Source organism: Limanda limanda, chromosome 19 (genome assembly GCF_963576545.1).
Source record: "Limanda limanda chromosome 19, fLimLim1.1, whole genome shotgun sequence".
Lineage (NCBI taxonomy): Eukaryota > Metazoa > Chordata > Actinopteri > Pleuronectiformes > Pleuronectidae > Limanda > Limanda limanda.
Genome location: NC_083654.1, coordinates 22,846,661 through 22,867,399, shown reverse-complemented (window position 1 = coordinate 22,867,399; position 20,739 = coordinate 22,846,661). Strand labels below are relative to the sequence as shown.

At 46.7% G+C, this 20,739-nt stretch overlaps 2 protein-coding genes across 3 annotated transcripts in view; both read left to right on the top strand.

Annotated features, from left to right (window-relative positions):
• The window catches only part of LOC133025780 (GON-4-like protein), a 13,789-nt gene extending 2,685 nt beyond the window's left edge, over positions 1-11,104 (top strand). The window contains exons 7-25 of the mRNA XM_061092523.1: positions 111-272; positions 482-692; positions 800-901; positions 1,013-1,053; positions 1,188-1,288; positions 1,364-1,583; positions 1,699-1,785; positions 1,870-2,047; positions 2,192-2,342; positions 2,563-2,710; positions 2,790-2,906; positions 3,021-3,281; positions 3,312-3,818; positions 3,935-4,030; positions 8,467-8,673; positions 8,784-8,927; positions 9,065-9,327; positions 9,584-9,686; positions 9,780-11,104. Coding sequence (XP_060948506.1) covers positions 111-272; positions 482-692; positions 800-901; positions 1,013-1,053; positions 1,188-1,288; positions 1,364-1,583; positions 1,699-1,785; positions 1,870-2,047; positions 2,192-2,342; positions 2,563-2,710; positions 2,790-2,906; positions 3,021-3,281; positions 3,312-3,818; positions 3,935-4,030; positions 8,467-8,673; positions 8,784-8,927; positions 9,065-9,327; positions 9,584-9,686; positions 9,780-9,893 — 3,213 coding nt within the window. The 3' untranslated portion in view covers positions 9,894-11,104. The remainder of the gene's footprint in view (positions 1-110; positions 273-481; positions 693-799; positions 902-1,012; positions 1,054-1,187; positions 1,289-1,363; positions 1,584-1,698; positions 1,786-1,869; positions 2,048-2,191; positions 2,343-2,562; positions 2,711-2,789; positions 2,907-3,020; positions 3,282-3,311; positions 3,819-3,934; positions 4,031-8,466; positions 8,674-8,783; positions 8,928-9,064; positions 9,328-9,583; positions 9,687-9,779) is intronic.
• Positions 11,105-11,768: 664 nt separating this feature from the next.
• LOC133025608 (protein disulfide-isomerase A3-like) lies at positions 11,769-20,115 on the top strand. Of its 2 annotated transcripts, XR_009683156.1 has the most exons (14): positions 11,769-11,937; positions 12,735-12,813; positions 13,358-13,475; positions 14,195-14,302; positions 14,559-14,688; positions 15,054-15,167; positions 17,476-17,601; positions 17,689-17,871; positions 18,195-18,303; positions 18,381-18,509; positions 18,845-18,924; positions 19,014-19,071; positions 19,137-19,947; positions 19,984-20,115. XR_009683156.1 is itself a non-coding variant. In XM_061092316.1 (13 exons), the coding sequence occupies exons 1-13, from the start codon at positions 11,774-11,776 to the stop codon at positions 19,224-19,226; spliced, it is 1,488 nt and encodes a 495-aa protein (XP_060948299.1). In that variant the 5' UTR covers positions 11,769-11,773; the 3' UTR covers positions 19,227-20,115. The 2 variants fall into 2 exon arrangements, 1 of the variants encoding a protein (XP_060948299.1); XM_061092316.1 differs by having other exon boundaries at positions 19,137-20,115.
• Positions 20,116-20,739: the final 624 nt, after the last annotated feature.

Here is a 20,739-nt window from a genome sequence, read left to right as displayed (position 1 = left end):
AGTGATCACACATTAGTTTGTGTTTTCTCTCCACTGACGAAGCTATAAACTCTTCTTTGTTGTGATTGGTCGATCTTTAGTCACATAACGTTCTCCCCCCCCCACTTCAGACTTCTCGGAGCCGGTCCAGGATTTTGAGGGTGAGGTCTGTCTCCATGGGCCCCCCCGCTCCACCCAAAGCAGCCCCCCCCAAAGCAGTGACCGACTGCTCGTTCCTGGAGAAGCTTCACGCCGTGGAGGAGGAGCTCGCCGTGTGTCTGGAGCCGTACCAGGTGGGTGAGGGTCAGAGGTCAGAGGTCAGCCAGGTGACACAGTGCAGAGGGATGTAGATCATCAGGACCAGGAGGTCGAGCTGGGACTTGGTCAGGGGGGGGCGGGGGGGGTCTTCATGTTTGGGGATTGTTGAGTCGGAGGAACAGCCTGGTCTTGTGTCATATATGACCTCACTGATTAACCCCCCCCCCCCCCCCCCCCCCCTCAGCCTCTGCCCGAGCCCGAGGGCGAAGCGGGTCTGATGGCGTTACGGACTCGCTCCAAGCGGACGCTCCGTGACGTCCCACTGGGCCAGCTGGAGGCGGAGCTCCGAGCACCGGACATCACACCAGACATGTACGACTCCAGCTCCGCCCACAAGGACAGGGACTGGACTGATTGGCTACAAGGCCTGATGACCTCAGACATGGAAAATGAAGGTGAGGACGTGTGTGTGTGTGTGTTTGTGCTTTTGTGTGTGTGTGCGTGTGTACACACTTGCACTTATGAATACATCTCTCTCTCTCGCTCTCTCTCTCTCTCTCAGAGGAGTGTGATGATGACGATGACCCAGAGTACAACTTCCTGGCTGACGTGGATGAACCCGACCGCGAGGATTACCGTGACGACAAGGCTGTCCGCATCACCAGTCAGTACACACACACACACACACACAGACACACACACACACACACACACACACACACACACACACACCCCCTGTGATGAAGAGTCTGACGATGTTCTGTCTGTCGTCTAGAGAAGGAAGTGAACGAGCTGATGGAGGAGCTGTTTGAAACGGTGACTCTCTCTCTCTCTCACACACAGTCATGTTCACTGGGTTGTGTGTGTGTGTGTCACTCACTGTGTGTGTGTGTGTGTGTGTCTGTGTGTGTGTGTGTGTGCCTGTGTGTCTGTGTGTGTGTGTGCATCAGTTAAAGGAAGACCTTGCAGGACAGGAAGGGGACGATGAAGGTCACGAGGAAGAGGAGGAGCCACAGGAGGAAATACAACCTGTTCAGGATCAGCACAGCATGTATATAAAACACACAATCACAGACACGCACAGACACACACACACACAAACACTGACAGAGTGTTCATTTGACAGTGGGCTGGTTGATGAAGAGGATGGACCAATCACAGAGCTGCGTACAGTCAAGCAGCAGCTGGCGTGGATGAGGAACAGACGGCAGACACACACACTGTGTAACACACACAGTAACACACACAGTAACACACACAGTAACACACACGTATACGGTCCTGAGCCGTACACACTGAAGCTGGACGGACGACAAAAGAGCAGACTGCAGCAGCATCTACAACAGGTACACACTCACAGACACACACACACAGACACACACAGACACACACACACAGGATGACACGATGCTCATGGAGCCTGACCCCTGACCCCTGACCTCTGACCCCTGTGTCTCTCAGCACGTCCAGCTGCTGACTCAGATCCACCTGCTGAGTTCACCTGTGAACAAACTGCAGAGCGAGGCGGAGACCACCCGACAGTTCCTGGTAACACAACATCACCGCACACACACGTAGAGTAGGACCCCAGATCTGAACCCTAACCCTACCCCCCCCCCCCGCCCCCCCCAGGCTGAGCTGGAGGTGCTGGCCCACAGATCCGAGCTGCTCATGTCCTCGTCCCGTCCTGGGTTCTGCAGCGTCTTCAGATCCTCTAACCTGCAGGGGGCGCTGCAGCTGATGGAGGAGCTGCGGCGCACCCCCGTCGGCTACGAGTCGCAGCACCCCCCCCCTGATGCCAGAGGATACAGTGAGTCTGCCGCTCGGGATGATGGGATGTCTCTGAACTCCTGTGAAGTGTCCTGTGAAGTGTCCGATGCTAACGCTAGCTACACAGTGGTGTTACAGCAGCCTGATGTGTGGTTGTGTGCGTTGTGTGTCTGTACCTGTGCAGTGCGTTGTTACCCGGTGATGCCGGCGGAGCTCGCCTGGCTCTTCACCACTCGCCCGGTCTTCCTCTACCCGGAGCTGCTGCCCTGTGCCAGCCTGGACCCGGCGCTCTACTGCCCCCGCAGGACCGCCGCCTTCACTGCAGCGGAGGACTGGTAAACACACACAGACACACACACACACACACACACACAGACACACACACATGTCTCACTGCTGCTTTAAATCTGTGTTGGACTTTGTGTTTATCTCTGTGTGTGCGCGTGCCTGTTTGTGTGCCTGTGTGTGTGTGTGTGTTCCTGTGTGTGTGTGTGCCTGTGTGTGTGCCTGTGTGTGTGTGTCTGTGTCTGTGTGTGTGTGTGTGTGTGTGTTCAGCCTCCTGGTTCTGGGCCTCAGGAACATGGAAGGGTCATGTGACCCAACGAAGCTGGTGTCCCAGTTCCTGGTGAGGAAGACTCTGGTGCAGGTGCGGCGGAGGGTCCTGCAGTGCTGCCGCCCGGGGGTCCCTGAGAACATCGTGAAGGTAACACAACGCCGACCCTGGTGCAGCTGGTGTGAGTCCGACCTGTGTGTTGACCTCCTGACCCCCCCCCCCCCCGCAGGTGTTCAGGTACCACCGGGTGCTGTGGCCGATGCCGGTGGCCTCTGGTCCTGTGAATCCAGCAGAGCAGCGCCCCCCAGTGGAGAGAGAGGAGGGCGTCATGCCTCTGTGGCTGGTGGTAGGTGATGAGGTCACGTCAGTAACACAAACACATAGTTTACATTTATACATTATAAACATGTTGAGTTGTTTTATCAAGTTATCAAATCTCTTTGTTTTCACCTTCTCTCAGCGGAGTCTTCCTGTCATATTTCCGACCATAAAACGGTACAATGCCCCTAGTGGCTCTGCCCCCGAGGCCCCGCCCACCTGCAGGGGGTCGCGGCCCCGTCAGAGTCACCTGACCTTCCTACGCTCCGCCTCCAACAAGTACAGCTTCCCCTCGGGCACGAGATATCCCCCCCGCCTTCCCAAAGAGCTCGACTTCAAACGCATCGGCTTTGTGGTGCTGCAGCAGCCCCTCCCGCCTTCTCCTGCTGACTCCTCCCCCCTACCTCTCTCTCCTCACCCACCCCCCCCCCAGGCTCTAAGCCGCCTCCTCCTGACCAGAACTGACGCCGCTGCTGCCGCTGTTGCCCCGGCAACCGCACAGCAAATCAGACGCCACTATCAAACTCTTGCAGGCCTGAGGAGGAGAAGGAGAGAGAAGCACAGAGTGAACGGAGAAGCAGTGAGGAGTCATGTGGAGGCACTTGCTCCTCCTCCTCCTCCTGAAGGCCCCGCCCCTTCTCCAGTGGGGGTGGAGGAGGACGAGGATGTGCTCAGTGTGAATACGGAGGAAGAGGAAGAGGAGGGCGAATTCCGCTTGGCCCTGTCGGAGTCATCGTCCGGTGCTGCAGGAGGTGTGGCCAATCTGGAAGACCTGGCCGACCCCAAAGAGGAGGAGTCAGAGAGTGAGCAGGAAGTGACTCACACGCCGGGGACAGCAGAAGAAGAAGAAGAAGAAGAAGAAGAAGATGATGATGATGATGATGATGAAGATGGAGTGACGTCCTCAGATGAATCCAGAGCCTCCGTCCTCCAGCTGCAGGTGTGAATCAATCATCTGATCATTTTCAAACTCGTTCCATCACTGAGCCTCTCCATTTTTCAGCTGATTATCAATAATCAGTCATTATGTCCGATTAATATTCTTTGTCTTTGTAGGAGAAATTTTTGCCAGAAGAAACTGAGGAGGAAGAGGAGCAGGGGGATGAAGATCAGAGAGAGGATGAAGAGTTTGCAAAGGATTATCTGAACAGAGTGAGACTAACATCTTATAGTTTATATACAGTCAGTGATCCTCTTTATATACAGTCAGTGATCATCTTTATATACAGTCACTGATCATCTTTATATACAGTCACTGATCATCTTTATATACAGTCACTGATCATCTTTATATACAGTCACTGATTGTCTTTATATACAGTCACTGATCATCTTTATATACAGTCACTGATCATCTTTATATACAGTCACTGATCATCTTTATATACAGTCACTGATCATCTTTATATACAGTCAGTGATCATCTTTATATACAGTCACTGATCATCTTTATATACAGTCACTGATCATCTTTATATACAGTCACTGATCATCTTTATATACAGTCACTTATCATCTTTATATACAGTCACTGATCATCTTTATATACAGTCACTGATCATCTTTATATACAGTCACTGATCATCTTTATATACAGTCACTAATCATCTTTATATACAGTCACTGATCATCTTTATATACAGTCACTGATCATCTTTATATACAGTCACTGATCATCTTTATATACAGTCACTAATCATCTTTATATACAGTCACTGATCATCTTTATATACAGTCACTAATCATCTTTATATACAGTCACTAACCCTCTTTATATACAGTCACTGATCATCTTTATATACAGTCACTGATTCTCTTTATATACAGTCACTGATCATCTTTATATACAGTCACTGATCATCTTTATATACAGTCACTGATTCTCTTTATATACAGTCACTGATCATCTTTATATACAGTCACTGATCGTCTTTATATACAGTCACTAATCATCTTTATATACAGTCACTAATCATCTTTATATACAGTCACTAATCATCTTTATATACAGTCACTGATCATCTTTATATACAGTCACTGATTCTCTTTATATACAGTCACTGATCATCTTTATATACAGTCACTGATCATCTTTATATACAGTCACTGATTCTCTTTATATACAGTCACTGATCATCTTTATATACAGTCACTGATCGTCTTTATATACAGTCACTAATCATCTTTATATACAGTCACTAATCATCTTTATATACAGTCACTGATCATCTTTATATACAGTCACTAATCATCTTTATATACAGTCACTAATCCTCTTTATATACAGTCAGTGATCATCTTTATATACAGTCACTGATCATCTTTATATACAGTCACTGATCATCTTTATATACAGTCACTGATCATCTTTATATACAGTCACTGATCATCTTTATATACAGTCACTGATTGTCTTTATATACAGTCACTGATCATCTTTATATACAGTCACTGATCATCTTTATATACAGTCACTGATCATCTTTATATACAGTCACTGATCATCTTTATATACAGTCAGTGATCATCTTTATATACAGTCACTGATCATCTTTATATACAGTCACTGATCATCTTTATATACAGTCACTGATCATCTTTATATACAGTCACTTATCATCTTTATATACAGTCACTGATCATCTTTATATACAGTCACTGATCATCTTTATATACAGTCACTGATCATCTTTATATACAGTCACTTATCATCTTTATATACAGTCCCTGATCATCTTTATATACAGTCACTGATCATCTTTATATACAGTCACTAATCATCTTTATATACAGTCACTGATCATCTTTATATACAGTCACTGATCATCTTTATATACAGTCACTGATCATCTTTATATACAGTCACTAATCATCTTTATATACAGTCACTGATCATCTTTATATACAGTCACTAATCATCTTTATATACAGTCACTAACCCTCTTTATATACAGTCACTGATCATCTTTATATACAGTCACTGATTCTCTTTATATACAGTCACTGATCATCTTTATATACAGTCACTGATCATCTTTATATACAGTCACTGATTCTCTTTATATACAGTCACTGATCATCTTTATATACAGTCACTGATCATCTTTATATACAGTCACTGATCGTCTTTATATACAGTCACTAATCATCTTTATATACAGTCACTAATCATCTTTATATACAGTCACTGATCATCTTTATATACAGTCACTAATCATCTTTATATACAGTCACTAATCCTCTTTATATACAGTCAGTGATCATCTTTATATACAGTCACTGATCATCTTTATATACAGTCACTGATCATCTTTATATACAGTCACTGATCATCTTTATATACAGTCACTGATCATCTTTATATACAGTCACTGATTGTCTTTATATACAGTCACTGATCATCTTTATATACAGTCACTGATCATCTTTATATACAGTCACTGATCATCTTTATATACAGTCACTGATCATCTTTATATACAGTCAGTGATCATCTTTATATACAGTCACTGATCATCTTTATATACAGTCACTGATCATCTTTATATACAGTCACTGATCATCTTTATATACAGTCACTTATCATCTTTATATACAGTCACTGATCATCTTTATATACAGTCACTGATCATCTTTATATACAGTCACTGATCATCTTTATATACAGTCACTTATCATCTTTATATACAGTCCCTGATCATCTTTATATACAGTCACTGATCATCTTTATATACAGTCACTAATCATCTTTATATACAGTCACTGATCATCTTTATATACAGTCACTGATCATCTTTATATACAGTCACTGATCATCTTTATATACAGTCACTAATCATCTTTATATACAGTCACTGATCATCTTTATATACAGTCACTAATCATCTTTATATACAGTCACTAACCCTCTTTATATACAGTCACTGATCATCTTTATATACAGTCACTGATTCTCTTTATATACAGTCACTGATCATCTTTATATACAGTCACTGATCATCTTTATATACAGTCACTGATTCTCTTTATATACAGTCACTGATCATCTTTATATACAGTCACTGATCGTCTTTATATACAGTCACTAATCATCTTTATATACAGTCACTAATCATCTTTATATACAGTCACTGATCATCTTTATATACAGTCACTAATCATCTTTATATACAGTCACTAATCATCTTTATATACAGTCACTAATCATCTTTATATACAGTCACTGATCATCTTTATATACAGTCACTGTTTCTCTTTATATACAGTCACTGATCATCTTTATATACAGTCACTGATCATCTTTATATACAGTCACTGATTCTCTTTATATACAGTCACTGATCATCTTTATATACAGTCACTGATTCTCTTTATATACAGTCACTGATCATCTTTATATACAGTCACTGATCATCTTTATATACAGTCACTGATTCTCTTTATATACAGTCACTGATCATCTTTATATACAGTCACTGATCGTCTTTATATACAGTCACTAATCATCTTTATATACAGTCACTAATCATCTTTATATACAGTCACTGATCATCTTTATATACAGTCACTGATCGTCTTTATATACAGTCTCTAATCATCTTTATATACAGTCACTAATCATCTTTATATACAGTCACTGGTCATCTTTATATACAGTCACTGATTCTCTTTATATACAGTCACTGATCATCTTTATATACAGTCACTGATCATCTTTATATACAGTCACTGATCATCTTTATATACAGTCACTGATCATCTTTATATACAGTCACTAATCATCTTTATATACAGTCACTGATCATCTTTATATACAGTCACTGATTCTCTTTATATACAGTCACTGATCATCTTTATATACAGTTACTGATCATCTTTATATACAGTCACTGATCATCTTTATATACAGTCACTGATTCTCTTTATATACAGTCACTGATCATCTTTATATACAGTTACTGATCATCTTTATATACAGTCACTGATCATCTTTATATAAAGTCACTGATCATCTTTATATACAGTCACTGATCATCTTTATATACAGTCACTGATCATCTTTATATAAAGTCACTGATCATCTTTATATACAGTCACTGATCATCTTTATATACAGTCAGTGATCATCTTTATATACAGTCACTGATCATCTTTATATACAGTCACTAATCATCTTTATATACAGTCACTGATCATCTTTATATACAGTCACTGATCATCTTTAAATACAGTCAGTGATCATCTTTATATACAGTCACTGATCATCTTTATATACAGTCACTAATCATCTTTATATACAGTCACTGATCATCTTTATATACAGTCACTGATCATCTTTATATACAGTCACTGATCATCTTTATATACAGTCACTGATCATCTTTATATACAGTCACTGATTCTCTTTATATACAGTCACTGATTCTCTTTATATACAGTCAGTGATCATCTTTATATACAGTCAGTGATCATCTTTATATACAGTCACTGATCATCTTCATATACAGTCCCTGATGGTCTGTATACAGTCAGGTGGTGGTTCTGTTCTCCTGATTGGTCCTGTGAGCTGATGACCTCCTGTCTCTCAGGTGTGTGGCGTGCTGCAGGCGTCTCCTGGCGTCTCCGAGCAGCTGCTGGCGTTGTTGGATCAGTTTTCAGCCGCCGGGCCCCTGGGGGCCGGGGGGGCCCCTGAGCGTCTGTACCACCGACTGAGTGGTTTGCTGCGGCCGTGGCCTCAGCTGCTCAGAGACTTCGCTGCGTTCCTGAACGGAGAACAGGCGCGGCGCTGCGGACTGGTGAGTGACATCACTGTGACATCACTGTGACATCACTGTGACATCACTGTGACATCACCCAGGCTCGAGCTCAACCTGCGGTAACTCTTCTTCTGTGGTATCTCTGCCAGTTTACAGAGCAACAGCTGTTTGAGAGCAGCCGGCGGTTTCTACGGCGACTGGGACAGAGTCTGGGAGAAAGCTCCTCCCTCTACCAGCAGGTGGTGTCAGTGCTGCAGGGAAGCCCCACCCCCCCACCTGAAGACATGGACAAGGTAGACGATGACCTTTGACCCCCTGATAAAGTTTGTGAATGGAACCAGATTAATTGATGAGTTTCATTCACATTTCAGATTAAAATTATAATATAAAAAGATTTTTCCTGATTGATCCGATTTTCTTTTCCTCTCAGATCTCGTCTCTTCTCAGACATCATCAAGACCTGCAGCAGCTTTTCCTGCAGTTGCACTCCCACTCGTCGCCCATAGCAACCAGCTCGGAGGCCACGAAGGCCGACGCTGTTTCTCGTCCTCACAGGAACAGGAAGGGAGGCGACCATCAGACCGCTGAAGTGCGTGAGACAGGAAGTGAAGAAGAGGAAATACAGGAGCGGCCAGTTTGTGCAAGAAACATCTCGACCACGTCAACTGGAGAGAAGGTCGTCGTCTGGACTCGGTCAGAACACAAACACACAGACACACAAACACACAGACACACAGACACACAAACACACAGACACACAAACACACAGACACACAGATGATGAGCTAACTGATGTTTACCTGTGGCTTCATCAGGCGTCCAGCTGCTGCTGAGTCATGGCGTCTGATACAAACACGTCATGAAAACATCTTGTAAACTATCAAACATCAGAACTAGAAAACATTGTTCAACATGGAAAAAGCATCTAAAACATCACTTCCTGTTTCAGAGAGGCAGACCGCGCCATCTTGACTTCCTGTCAGCAGAGAGGAGCCAAAAGGAAAACATTCAGACAGGTGTCCGCCCAGCTGGGAAACAAGACCGCCCAACAGGTGGGAGGGGGCGGGGCTTCATTGTGCAGGTCGTTGTCGACTGAAGGGTCTGAGGCTGACCTGAGGACATTTGTCTCTTTGTGTTTCCTGCAGGTGAGTCTGCGGTTCCGCGACCTGATGAATCTTTTCCAGTCTTCATCGCAAAAGTCCACTTCCTGTTCCTCCGAGGGCCGGCCAATCAGGAGGCAGGAGCCAGCCCCCGACTAAGCAGTCGACCAACAGCAGATGAGTCTGCAGTCAACCAGGAAATGGACTTTGGAGCCAAGAGTCGGATCCAGATTTACTTCATGAGAACTCCACTGAATCCAGAACTGTCTGAGTCCAAGAACATCAGTCGTGAATCAGTTTTATTGATTCTAGATTTAATTCGAATGACGCTGAAACGAACCCAGATTCCAGTTATTCTAGAAGGATCCGACTGTACAGCGAAATATTAAAGTTCAAAAAGAACAGCATTGTTTGACATGAACAGCTGAAAAGTCTCTAGACGTGACTTTGGAGGATTGTCTGCTTCACCTGAACAGATCGAAATGACTTCAGACTTCTAAGGAGATTTAGTTTTACGTCCAAACTTGAGTCAGTTCTCTTTCGGAACTCTCTACGAGTTATTGTTATAGTTCATCCTCTGATTCTTGAGTTTTACATAAGTGTACCTTCAGGCTGCATCGTACATTTTTACAAATCCTAACTATTTATTTTGTATTTATCGTCTCGGACCTCATCGAGAGCCCACCCTCCGTGGGTGTGTCTGGAGGCGGAGTCTCAGTTAGTGAAGGAAAAACTGAAATGAAGTAGAGAGAAGATCTGCAGCTGTGAACCAATCACATGACACAACAGCTGCTCGCTCCACGTGAGACACTGATCAGGTCCCACATCTGGAGACTGCTGCTGATCACATCTGTATCATCGTCCACATGTTAAACTCACGGGACAGAGACTCGCTGAACGGGTCAGAACTCGTGTGGACGTCACCTGAGCCTCTGGGCTTTTCCTTTTTTTTTTTTGTGCAAAATCTGTTTGAGTTAGATCATGTTCACAGTCACTGTTGCTCTTAGACTCCGCCCACCTGCTGAGCAGTGACAGAACAAATACAGAACTAAAAGATAAAACTGCTTATTTCATCTCATGTTTAAAAATGCTCCAAACATTAAACAAAGGATTGTTCTTCCTTTTTTCGTTTGAGTCTTCCCAGGATGCATTTGGGTAAAACCAAATAGTATCTCCCATGATTCAGTCAGTGGAGGATATAATATCGTTCTGTGAGATTTTAAAATAACCATTTATTCATATTGAATGTGAATGAATGAAGGTTGATCGTTTGATTAAACATTTTTTGCAGACTTTTAAGTAGGTTTTGTTTATATTTAGATAGAATGATAACTTGAGCTTTGTCCTTGATTTACCACACTCCTTTTTTTTCTCTATATATTTATACATTTAATTGAAGGATAAACCGATCAACATTATTGTTTCATTCAAATGTAAAAGCAACCCCAAGACAAATTCAATAAAAAATTATTGTTGCTGTCAAATTTATTTTTCTTTGTTAATCAGTGTTGAATATTTTATTGTGAAGTTCTGAACATTTTCAGTTTGAAGTCTTAAGAAAACTACTTCTAGTTTCACATCGGTTTAATGGTTAAATGATGTTTAATGTTAAGTTAAATTTTAAATTGGATCATGTTTAATTAATCTTCCTCATTAAATTCATTAAAAACGTGTAATTCTCTGATGCTCGTTGGGCGGGTCGGGGGGGGGGGTGTTGTGATTGACAGGTCATTGGACCAGTTATACGGGTACATCGGCTCTGGGCCAATCAGACAGTTTGCCGGTGTCTGTGGTCACCGGAAATATCGACTTCAAATTAAAAGCTTCAGTTCACGATGAGCTACGATAACTCGTTATATTGTAATGTTTATTTGTCACTCTTTGACTTTGTGACGTCATGTTTTAATGTTTATTTTTCACTCCTTGACTTTGCGATGTCATGTTGTGATGTTTTCACTGACTTGTTCCGGGTTGTTTTATTGTGAAGGTCCTGTCGGAAGCTCGGTGTGTCCATGGAAACTGTGTCCTCTCTCTCCAACATGGCGGCCGCGGTCCGGCTCCTTCCGGCTCTCTTGCTGTCGCTCCTGTCCTGTTTTCCCGCCACGGGTTTCCCGCGCAGGGACGTGCTCGAGCTCGGTGACGCGGACTTCGATTACCTAGCAACGGAGCACGAGACCATGCTGGTGACGTTCTACGCTCCATGGTAACGGCCGGAAGTTAGCATTAGCATCGTTAGCATCGTTAGCTCAATACACACGGGTTCTAATGTTGATGTTCTGTGTCTCCTCCTTCTTCTTCATGTCTCCTCCATCCTTCCTCTTCATGTCTCCTCCTCTTCATGTCTCCTCTTCATGTCTCCTCCTCCATCCTTCCTCTTCATGTCCCTCCTCTTCATGTTTCCTCTTCATGTCTCCTCCTCCTCCTTCCTCTTCATGTCTCCTCCTCTTCATGTCTCCTCCTTCCTCTTCATGTCTCCTCCTCCATCCTCCCTCTTCATGTCTCCTCCTCCTCCTTCCTCTTCATGTCTCCTCCTCCATCCTCCCTCTTCATGTCTCCTCTTCATGTCTCCTCCTCCATCCTTCTGCATGTCTCCTCTTCATGTCTCCTCCTTCCTCTTCATGTCTCCTCCTTCCTCTTCATGTCTCCTCCTCTTCATGTCTCCTCCTTCCTCTTCATGTCTCCTCCTCCATCCTCCCTCTTCATGTCTCCTCCTCCTCCTTCCTCTTCATGTCTCCTCCTCCATCCTCCCTCTTCATGTCTCCTCTTCATGTCTCCTCCTCCATCCTTCTGCATGTCTCCTCTTCATGTCTCCTCCTTCCTCTTCATGTCTCCTCCTTCCTCTTCATGTCTCCTCCTCCATCCTTCCTCTTCATGTCTCCTCCATCCTTCCTCTTCATGTCTCATCCTCCATCCCTCCTCTCCATGTCTCATCCTTTCATCCTTCCTTTTATCTGTCCCTTCTTCACCTCCCCCGTCCATCCTTTCTTCTCGTCCTCTCAGGTGTGGACACTGTAAGAAACTGGCTCCAGACTTTGAGAAAGCAGCGACAAAACTGAAGGGAAGCGTCCAGTTAGCCAAGGTACCTGTCTGTCTCCTCACCTGTCTGTCCCTCCTCACCTGTCTGTCTCCTCACCTGTCTGTCTCCTCACCTGTCTGTCTCCTCACCTGTCTGTCTCCTCACCTGTCTGTCCCTCCTCATCTGTCTGTCCCTCCTCACCTGTCTGTCCCTCCTCACCTGTCTGTCCCTCCTCACCTGTCTGTCTCTCCTCACCTGTCTGTCCCTCCTCACCTGTCTGTCCCTCGTCAACTGTCTGTCCCTCCTCACCTGTCTGTCTCCTCACCTGTCTGTCTCCTCACCTGTCTGTCCCTCCTCACCTGTCTGTCCCTCCTCACCTGTCTGTCCCTCCTCACCTGTCTGTCCCTCCTCACCTGTCTGTCCCTCCTCACCTGTCTGTCCCTCCTCACCTGTCTGTCCCTCCTCACCTGTCTGTCCCTCCTCACCTGTCTGTCTCCTCACCTGTCTGTCCCTCCTCACCTGTCTGTCCCTCCTCACCTGTCTGTCCCTCCTCACCTGTCTGTCCCTCCTCACCTGTCTGTCTCCTCACCTGTCTGTCCCTCCTCAGGTGGACTGTACCGCTCACTCAGAGACCTGTGGTCGTTTCGGGATCTCTGGTTATCCTACTCTGAAGATCTTCAGGAACGGGAGAGACTCCGCCCCCTACGACGGACCTCGCACTGCAGGTAAGAACCAAACACACACACACACAAACACACACACACAAGTAAACACACACACAGGTAAACACACACACACACACAGGTTAACACACAGGCACACACACACAACCACACTCTCTGTGTTTACCTGTGTGTGTGTTTACTTGTGTGTGTGTATGTGTGTGTTTACCTGTGTGTGTGTGTGTGTGTTTACCTGTGTGTGTGTGTGTGTGTGTGTGTTTAACTGTGTGTGTGTGTGTGTGTGTTTACCTGTGTGTGTGTGTGTGTGTGTGTGTGTGTTTAACTGTGTGTGTGTGTGTGTGTGTTTACCTGTGTGTGTGTGTGTTTAACTGTGTGTGTGTGTGTGTGTGTGTGTGTGTGTGTGTGTGTGTGTGTGTGTGTATGTGTGTGTGTTTACCTGTGTGTTTACCTGTGTGTGTGTGTGTGTGTGTGTGTTTACCTGTGTGTTTACCTGTGTGTGTGTTTACCTGTGTGTGTTTACCTGTGTGTGTGTGTGTGTGTGTGTGTTTATCTGTGTTTGTGTGTGTGTGTGTTTACCTGTGTGTGTGTGTGTGTGTGTGTTTAACTGTGTGTGTGTGTGTGTGTGTTTAACTGTGTGTGTGTGTGTTTACCTGTGTGTGTTTACCTGTGTGTGTGTGTTTACCTGTGTGTGTGTGTGTGTTTACCTGTGTGTGTGTGTGTTTAACTGTGTGTGTGTGTGTGTTTGTGTGTGTGTGTGTCAGATGGGATCTATCAGTCCATGAAGAAGCAGACGGGTCCAGACTCGTTTCTCCTGAAGTCCACAGACGAGCTCCACAGTTTCGTCCAACACTACGACGCCAGCATCATCGGTCAGTTCTCTACGTCATGTGACATTTTGTTTACTACACAACTACAAAGTGTAAAGTGTAAAGTGTGTTCCGGCTGCGCTGCTTCATCTGAACACAGAACCTGCTTTTCACTTCATGTGAGAACGAGACTCGTCGTATGGACTCGTGTTTACTCGGCTTCAGTTGTTGATGTTTTTGTGACCTCAGAGAAACTCCTCCCATCATGTGTGTTACTTGACATCCTAACGTGTGTGTTTGTGTGTGTGGGGGGGGTCAGGTGTGTTTTCAGGTGCAGGCGGCTCGGCTCGGGGGGAGTTTCTGAAAGCTGCCGCTCTGCTGAGGGATCAGTTCAGATTCGCTCACACGGCCGACGTGGCGCTCGGGGACGAGTACGGCGTTCAGTCCGAGTGAGTGTGTGGTCCCGGAGCTCAGCCAATCAGGAGTCAGGAGCAGCTGTCATGTTTATATCATAGTTATAAGAACTGATATAGACTCTGATATGATAGAAAGTGAATCTACTTCTCACTTTATAACCTCAGTAAACATTAGTTTGTGTCTCAGTCTCTAGTTTCAAGTCTTCAAACAGCTGATGATCATTTAGATTCAAACAGACCATAAAGCATCGGGGGGGCGGGGGGGGGGGGTGGTGCTGCACAAACTGAACGACTTGTCATTGGACGTTAATGGATTGAGTGTAGATGTTGAACTGTGTTTTGTCGTCTCTGGTGTCGTCTCTGTTGTCGTCTCTGGTGTCGTCTCTGGTGTCCTGCAGCAGTGTGTTGCTGTTCCGACCTCCCCGACTCAGCAGTAAGTTCGAGGACAGCGTGGTGGTCTTCAGAGACCACCTGACCGTCGCCTCCCTGAGACGCTTCATCAGAGACCACCTGTAAGACCCCCCAGCTCAACACCAGACACACAACTGCCTCACTCTGCTCCACACTGACCCGTCTCCACCCGTCTCTCTGTCTCCACCCGTCTGTCTGTCTCCACCCGTCTGTCTGTCTCCACCCGTCTCTCTGTCTCCACCCGTCTCTCTGTCTCCACCCGTCTGTCTCTCTGTCTCCACCCGTCTCTCTGTCTCCACCCGTCTCTCTCTGTCTCCACCCGTCTCTGTGTCTCCACCCGTCTCCACCCGTCTGTCTGTCTCCACCCGTCTCTCTGTCTCCACCCGTCTCTCTGTCTCCACCCGTCTGTCTGTCTCCACCCGTCTGTCTCTCTGTCTCCACCCGTCTCTGTGTCTCCACCTGTCTCCACCCGTCTCTCTGTCTCCACCCGTCTCTCTCTCTCCACCCGTCTGTCTGTCTCCACCCGTCTCTCTGTCTTTACCCGTCTGTCTCTCTGTCTCCACCCGTCTCTCTGTCTCCACCCGTCTGTCTGTCTCCACCCGTCTCTCTGTCTCCACCCGTCTCTCTGTCTCCACCCGTCTCTCTGTCTCCACCCGTCTGTCTGTCTCGACCCGTCTCTCTGTCTCCACCCGTCTCTCTGTCTCCACCCGTCTCTCTGTCTCCACCCGTCTCTCTGTCTCCACCCGTCTCTCTGTCTCCACCCGTCTCTCTGTCTCCACCTTTCTCTCTGTCTCCACCCGTCTCTCTGTCTCCACCCGTCTCTCTGTCTCCTCCCGTCTCCCTGTCTCCACCCGTCTCCCTGTCTCCACCCGTCTCTCTGTCTCCACCCGTCTCCCTGTCTCCACCCGTCTCTCTGTCTCCACCTTTCTCTCTGTCTCCACCCGTCTCTCTGTCTCCACCCGTCTCTCTGTCTCCTCCCGTCTCCACCCGTCTGTCTGTCTCCACCCGTCTCTCTGTCTCCACCCGTCTCTCTCTGTCTCCACCCGTCTCTCTGTCTCCACCCGTCTCTCTGTCTCCTCCCGTCTCCACCCGTCTCTCTGTCTCCACCCGTCTGTCTGTCTCCACCCGTCTGTCTCTCTGTCTCCACCCGTCTCTCTGTCTCCACCCGTCTCTCTGTCTCCTCCCGTCTCCACCCGTCTCTCTGTCTCCACCCGTCTGTCTCTCTGTCTCCACCCGTCTCTGTGTCTCCACCTGTCTCCACCCGTCTCTCTGTCTCCACCCGTCTCTCTCTCTCCACCCGTCTGTCTGTCTCCACCCGTCTCTCTGTCTTTACCCGTCTGTCTCTCTGTCTCCACCCGTCTCTCTGTCTCCACCCGTCTGTCTGTCTCCACCCGTCTCTCTGTCTCCACCCGTCTCTCTGTCTCCACCCGTCTCTCTGTCTCCACCCGTCTGTCTGTCTCGACCCGTCTCTCTGTCTCCACCCGTCTCTCTGTCTCCACCCGTCTCTCTGTCTCCACCCGTCTCTCTGTCTCCACCCGTCTCTCTGTCTCCACCCGTCTCTCTGTCTCCACCTTTCTCTCTGTCTCCACCCGTCTCTCTGTCTCCACCCGTCTCTCTGTCTCCTCCCGTCTCCACCCGTCTGTCTGTCTCCACCCGTCTCTCTGTCTCCACCTGTCTCCACCCGTCTCTCTGTCTCCACCCGTCTGTCTCTTTGTCTCCACCCGTCTCCCTGTCTCCACCCGTCTCTCTGTCTCCACCCGTCTCCCTGTCTCCACCCGTCTCCCTGTCTCCACCCGTCTCTCTGTCTCCACCCGTCTCCCTGTCTCCACCCGTCTCTCTGTCTCCACCCGTCTCTCTGTCTCCACCCGTCTCTCTGTCTCCACCCGTCTCTCTGTCTCCTCCCGTCTCCACCCGTCTGTCTGTCTCCACCCGTCTCTCTGTCTCCACCTGTCTCCACCCGTCTCTCTGTCTCCACCCGTCTGTCTCTTTGTCTCCACCCGTCTCCCTGTCTCCACCCGTCTCTCTGTCTCCACCCGTCTCCCTGTCTCCACCCGTCTCCCTGTCTCCACCCGTCTCTCTGTCTCCACCCGTCTCCCTGTCTCCACCCGTCTCTCTGTCTCCACCCGTCTCTCTGTCTCCACCCGTCTCTCTGTCTCCACCCGTCTCTCTGTCTCCACCTTTCTCTCTGTCTCCACCCGTCTCTCTGTCTCCACCCGTCTCTCTGTCTCCTCCCGTCTCCACCCGTCTGTCTGTCTCTACCCGTCTCTCTGTCTCCACCTGTCTCCACCCGTCTCTCTGTCTCCACCCGTCTGTCTCTTTGTCTCCACCCGTCTCCCTGTCTCCACCCGTCTCTCTGTCTCCACCCGTCTCTCTGTCTCCACCCGTCTCTCTGTCTCCACCCGTCTGTAGCTACGGACTGTGTCCTCACATGACTCTGGAGAACAAAGAGCGCCTGAGAGTTCGCGACCTGCTGACGGCGTTCTACGACCTCGACTACCACCACAACACCAGAGGCTCCAACTACTGGAGGAACAGGTAACACACTCACACACACAACAGACACACACTCTGTCACCTGATGACAGGTGTGTGTAAGCCCCTCCCCTTGTTTCTCTTCGCCAGGGTGCTGAAGGTGGCGTCACAATATACTGGGCGGGGCCTGACCTTCTCGGTAGCCAATAAGAAGGACTTCCTGTCCGAGCTGGAGGAGGACTTCGGTCTGGGAACGTCGGACGGGGGGGAACTTCCCTTCGTCACCATCCGGTCCAAACTGGGTCACAAGTTCACCATGAGGGAGGAGTTCACGTACGTGATGTTCATGACTCCTCTGCTCCCCTGTGTGAGGTCACAGTGAGGTCACAGTGATGTCACAGTGATGTCACAGTGATGTCACAGTGAGGTCACAGTGAGGTCACAGTGATGTCACAGTGATGTCACAGTGATGTCACAGTGATGTCACAGTGAGGTCACAGTGATGTCACAGTGATGTCACAGTGATGTCACAGTGAGGTCACAGTGATGTCACAGTGATGTCCCAGTGATGTCACAGTGAGGTCACAGTGATGTCACAGTGAGGTCACAGTGATGTCACAGTGATGTCACCAGGTCTGATCCCTCGTGTGTTTCAGGAGAGACGGCCGGTCCCTGGAGAGATTCTTAGACGATTACTTCGCTGGTCGACTCAAACGTTACGTGAAGTCTGAGCCGGTCCCCGAGAGGAACGCAGCCGCTGTGAAGGTGAGACGGAGCCAGACTCTGTGACCTCTGACCCCTCCCTCGCTGACCTCTGACCTCTCTCTGCTTGTGACCTGCAGGTGGTTGTTGCTGAGACGTTTGATGACATCGTCAATGATCCAGAAAAAAATGTTCTGATCCAGTTTTACTCTCCAACATGTCCACACTGCAAGAAACTGGAGCCGGTCTACAGAGAGCTGGCTGACACGGTACGCACATCATCATCATCATCATCATCATCATCATCATCTTCATCATCATCATCATCAGCAGCATCTTCATTATCATCAGCATCATCACCATGACAACCAGTGGCCGGAGGATTTTAGTTTCTGTCTCATTCTTATGAACATGAAGATCACATGTTAATGGAGTTTCTTCAGATTTGATACAAACATTCAGTCGGACTCAAAGATGAAGTTATTAGATTTCAGTAGTCAAAGGTCAAAGGTCACAGTGACCTCACATGTCCCTGTGACCTCCTGCTGCTCGTTCTGTTTTCATTCTCCCAGACGAACTCTTTGAATCTGTTTCTCACTTTCAGATCTTTTCTGATAAAAACATCGTCATCGCCAAAATGAACGCTGTTGAGAACGACGTCCCGCTGGGGTTCGACGTCCACGGGTGAGACCGAGTTTCTCTGTGTGAGACGTTGAGAAGTTGGACCAGGACAAAGCACGTGTTCATGAGTGTCCCTCCGTCTCTGTCCTCAGGTATCCAACCATTTACTTTGCTGCGCTGGGTAAGAAGGACGAGCCGTTACGATACGAGGTAAGGTCTCTGACGGGGGGGGTGGGGGGGTGAGCAGATGAGTGACATCACCTCTGTGTTCTCAGGGGGGTCGAGAGCTCAGAGACTTCCTGAAGTTCCTGAAGCGTGAGGCGAGTCCCAGCCCGGCGCCGAGCGGGTCGAAGGAAGAACTCTGACCTGTCCATCCTCCGATCTGACCTGACCGCTGTCGCCATGACAACAAACACGTCGGGGGGGTCGAGACGCCTGGGGACAGCTGTGTCCAACACCTGTCCACTGTGATGTCATGTGACTGTCAGCTCCACCTGTTTGGATCTGGAGCACGCTCAGTGTTCACGTGTGTTTTTGGTGAATCTTGCAAAGCATCTTGGGAAATGTAGTGGACGCATGAGTCAAGACAATTTATCAGCTGACATTTTAAACAACAACCTTTTTACTGAAGAACCAAAAACTTTATTTATTGAACTGTTTGTTTTTTATTTATTTAAGTTTTGTACAATAAAATACTGAATAATACAGATGAACTCATATTTAAACAAATCTTATTTTGAAAGTCTAATTTCTGAAATAATTGTTGTGATGGTAATAAAAACATTTTAAATATTTAATTTAAATAAATTTTATACATTTCAGAATCGCAGCTAAAATAAAAGATAAATTGAAGAGTCGACTTTAACAAACCAATGATTCTGTTCTGGTGCCAAGTGTCTGCTTTGTGTTGTTATCGATGTTGCCTTTTGATGAACTCGTTTCTATTCATTTAAATTATTGTTGAGCCTTCAGATTGTTGCTGTGACAGAAACAGTTGGACGGAGGTCTGTTTTCCTCTGTCACCTGACAGGTCACCTGACAGGTCACCTGACAGGTCACCTGACAGGTCGACAGGTCACCTGACAGGTCCCCTGACAGGTCACCTGACAGGTCACCTGACAGGTCACCTGACAGGTCACCTGACAGGTCGACAGGTCACCTGACAGGTCACCTGACCACCCTGTCAAACAGATAAACCACAGTGAGAACTTCTGTTTTACTTTGATTATCAGAATTTCAAAATAAAACATCTTACACACACAGAACTGTGAACTTCATTTTGTGTGTGTGTAACCATAGACATATATATATATATATATATATGTCTTTATATATGTCTATGTGTGTAACTGTTCTCTTCTTCTGCGTTGTGTCTTATAATGGATTTGACCGGAAATTGTTCTTTTTCTTTCACAGGACTTTTATTTCTCGGTCTCAGTTCCAGAACATTCTGCTGAGGAAAATAAAATACATGACCACCCGCGACCTATAGAGGGCGCCAAACACATGTAAAACGCCCAATACAAAAATCAATGATATACAACAACAGGGATTTCTGGTGAAATGAAATAATACTTTTAATACCTGCTACATTTGGTCTGACGGTTGTGACGTCATCACATGTTGAAAGAAACTGATTCACATGTTTAATAAAAATTAAGACGGGTCTTGAACTCACAATTTTAAATAAAGTTATATTTTAGTGTTGAGGTTTCATTACTTTGTGTGCGAGACCAGAAAATATTCAGATAACTGTGATACTCTTACTACATGATGCAGATAAATAAATCAGGTATTACATCTTAATACACAGTTTATACTGTGCTATAACACATTTTATACCAAATTTCTGTAAAATATAAAGTAAATGTGTAATTA

What these genes read in the sequence shown, in the direction of transcription:
- LOC133025608 (XM_061092316.1), top strand. Translation starts at nt 11,774, where the DNA reads ATGGCGGCCGCGGTCCGGCTCCTTCCGGCTCTCTTGCTGTCGCTCCTG. An exon ending in GAAGCGTCCAGTTAGCCAAG is followed by an intron (nt 12,814 to 13,357) that starts GTACCTGTCTGT and finishes GTCCCTCCTCAG; the next exon opens with GTGGACTGTACCGCTCACTC. An exon ending in GGAACGCAGCCGCTGTGAAG is followed by an intron (nt 18,304 to 18,380) that starts GTGAGACGGAGC and finishes TGTGACCTGCAG; the next exon opens with GTGGTTGTTGCTGAGACGTT.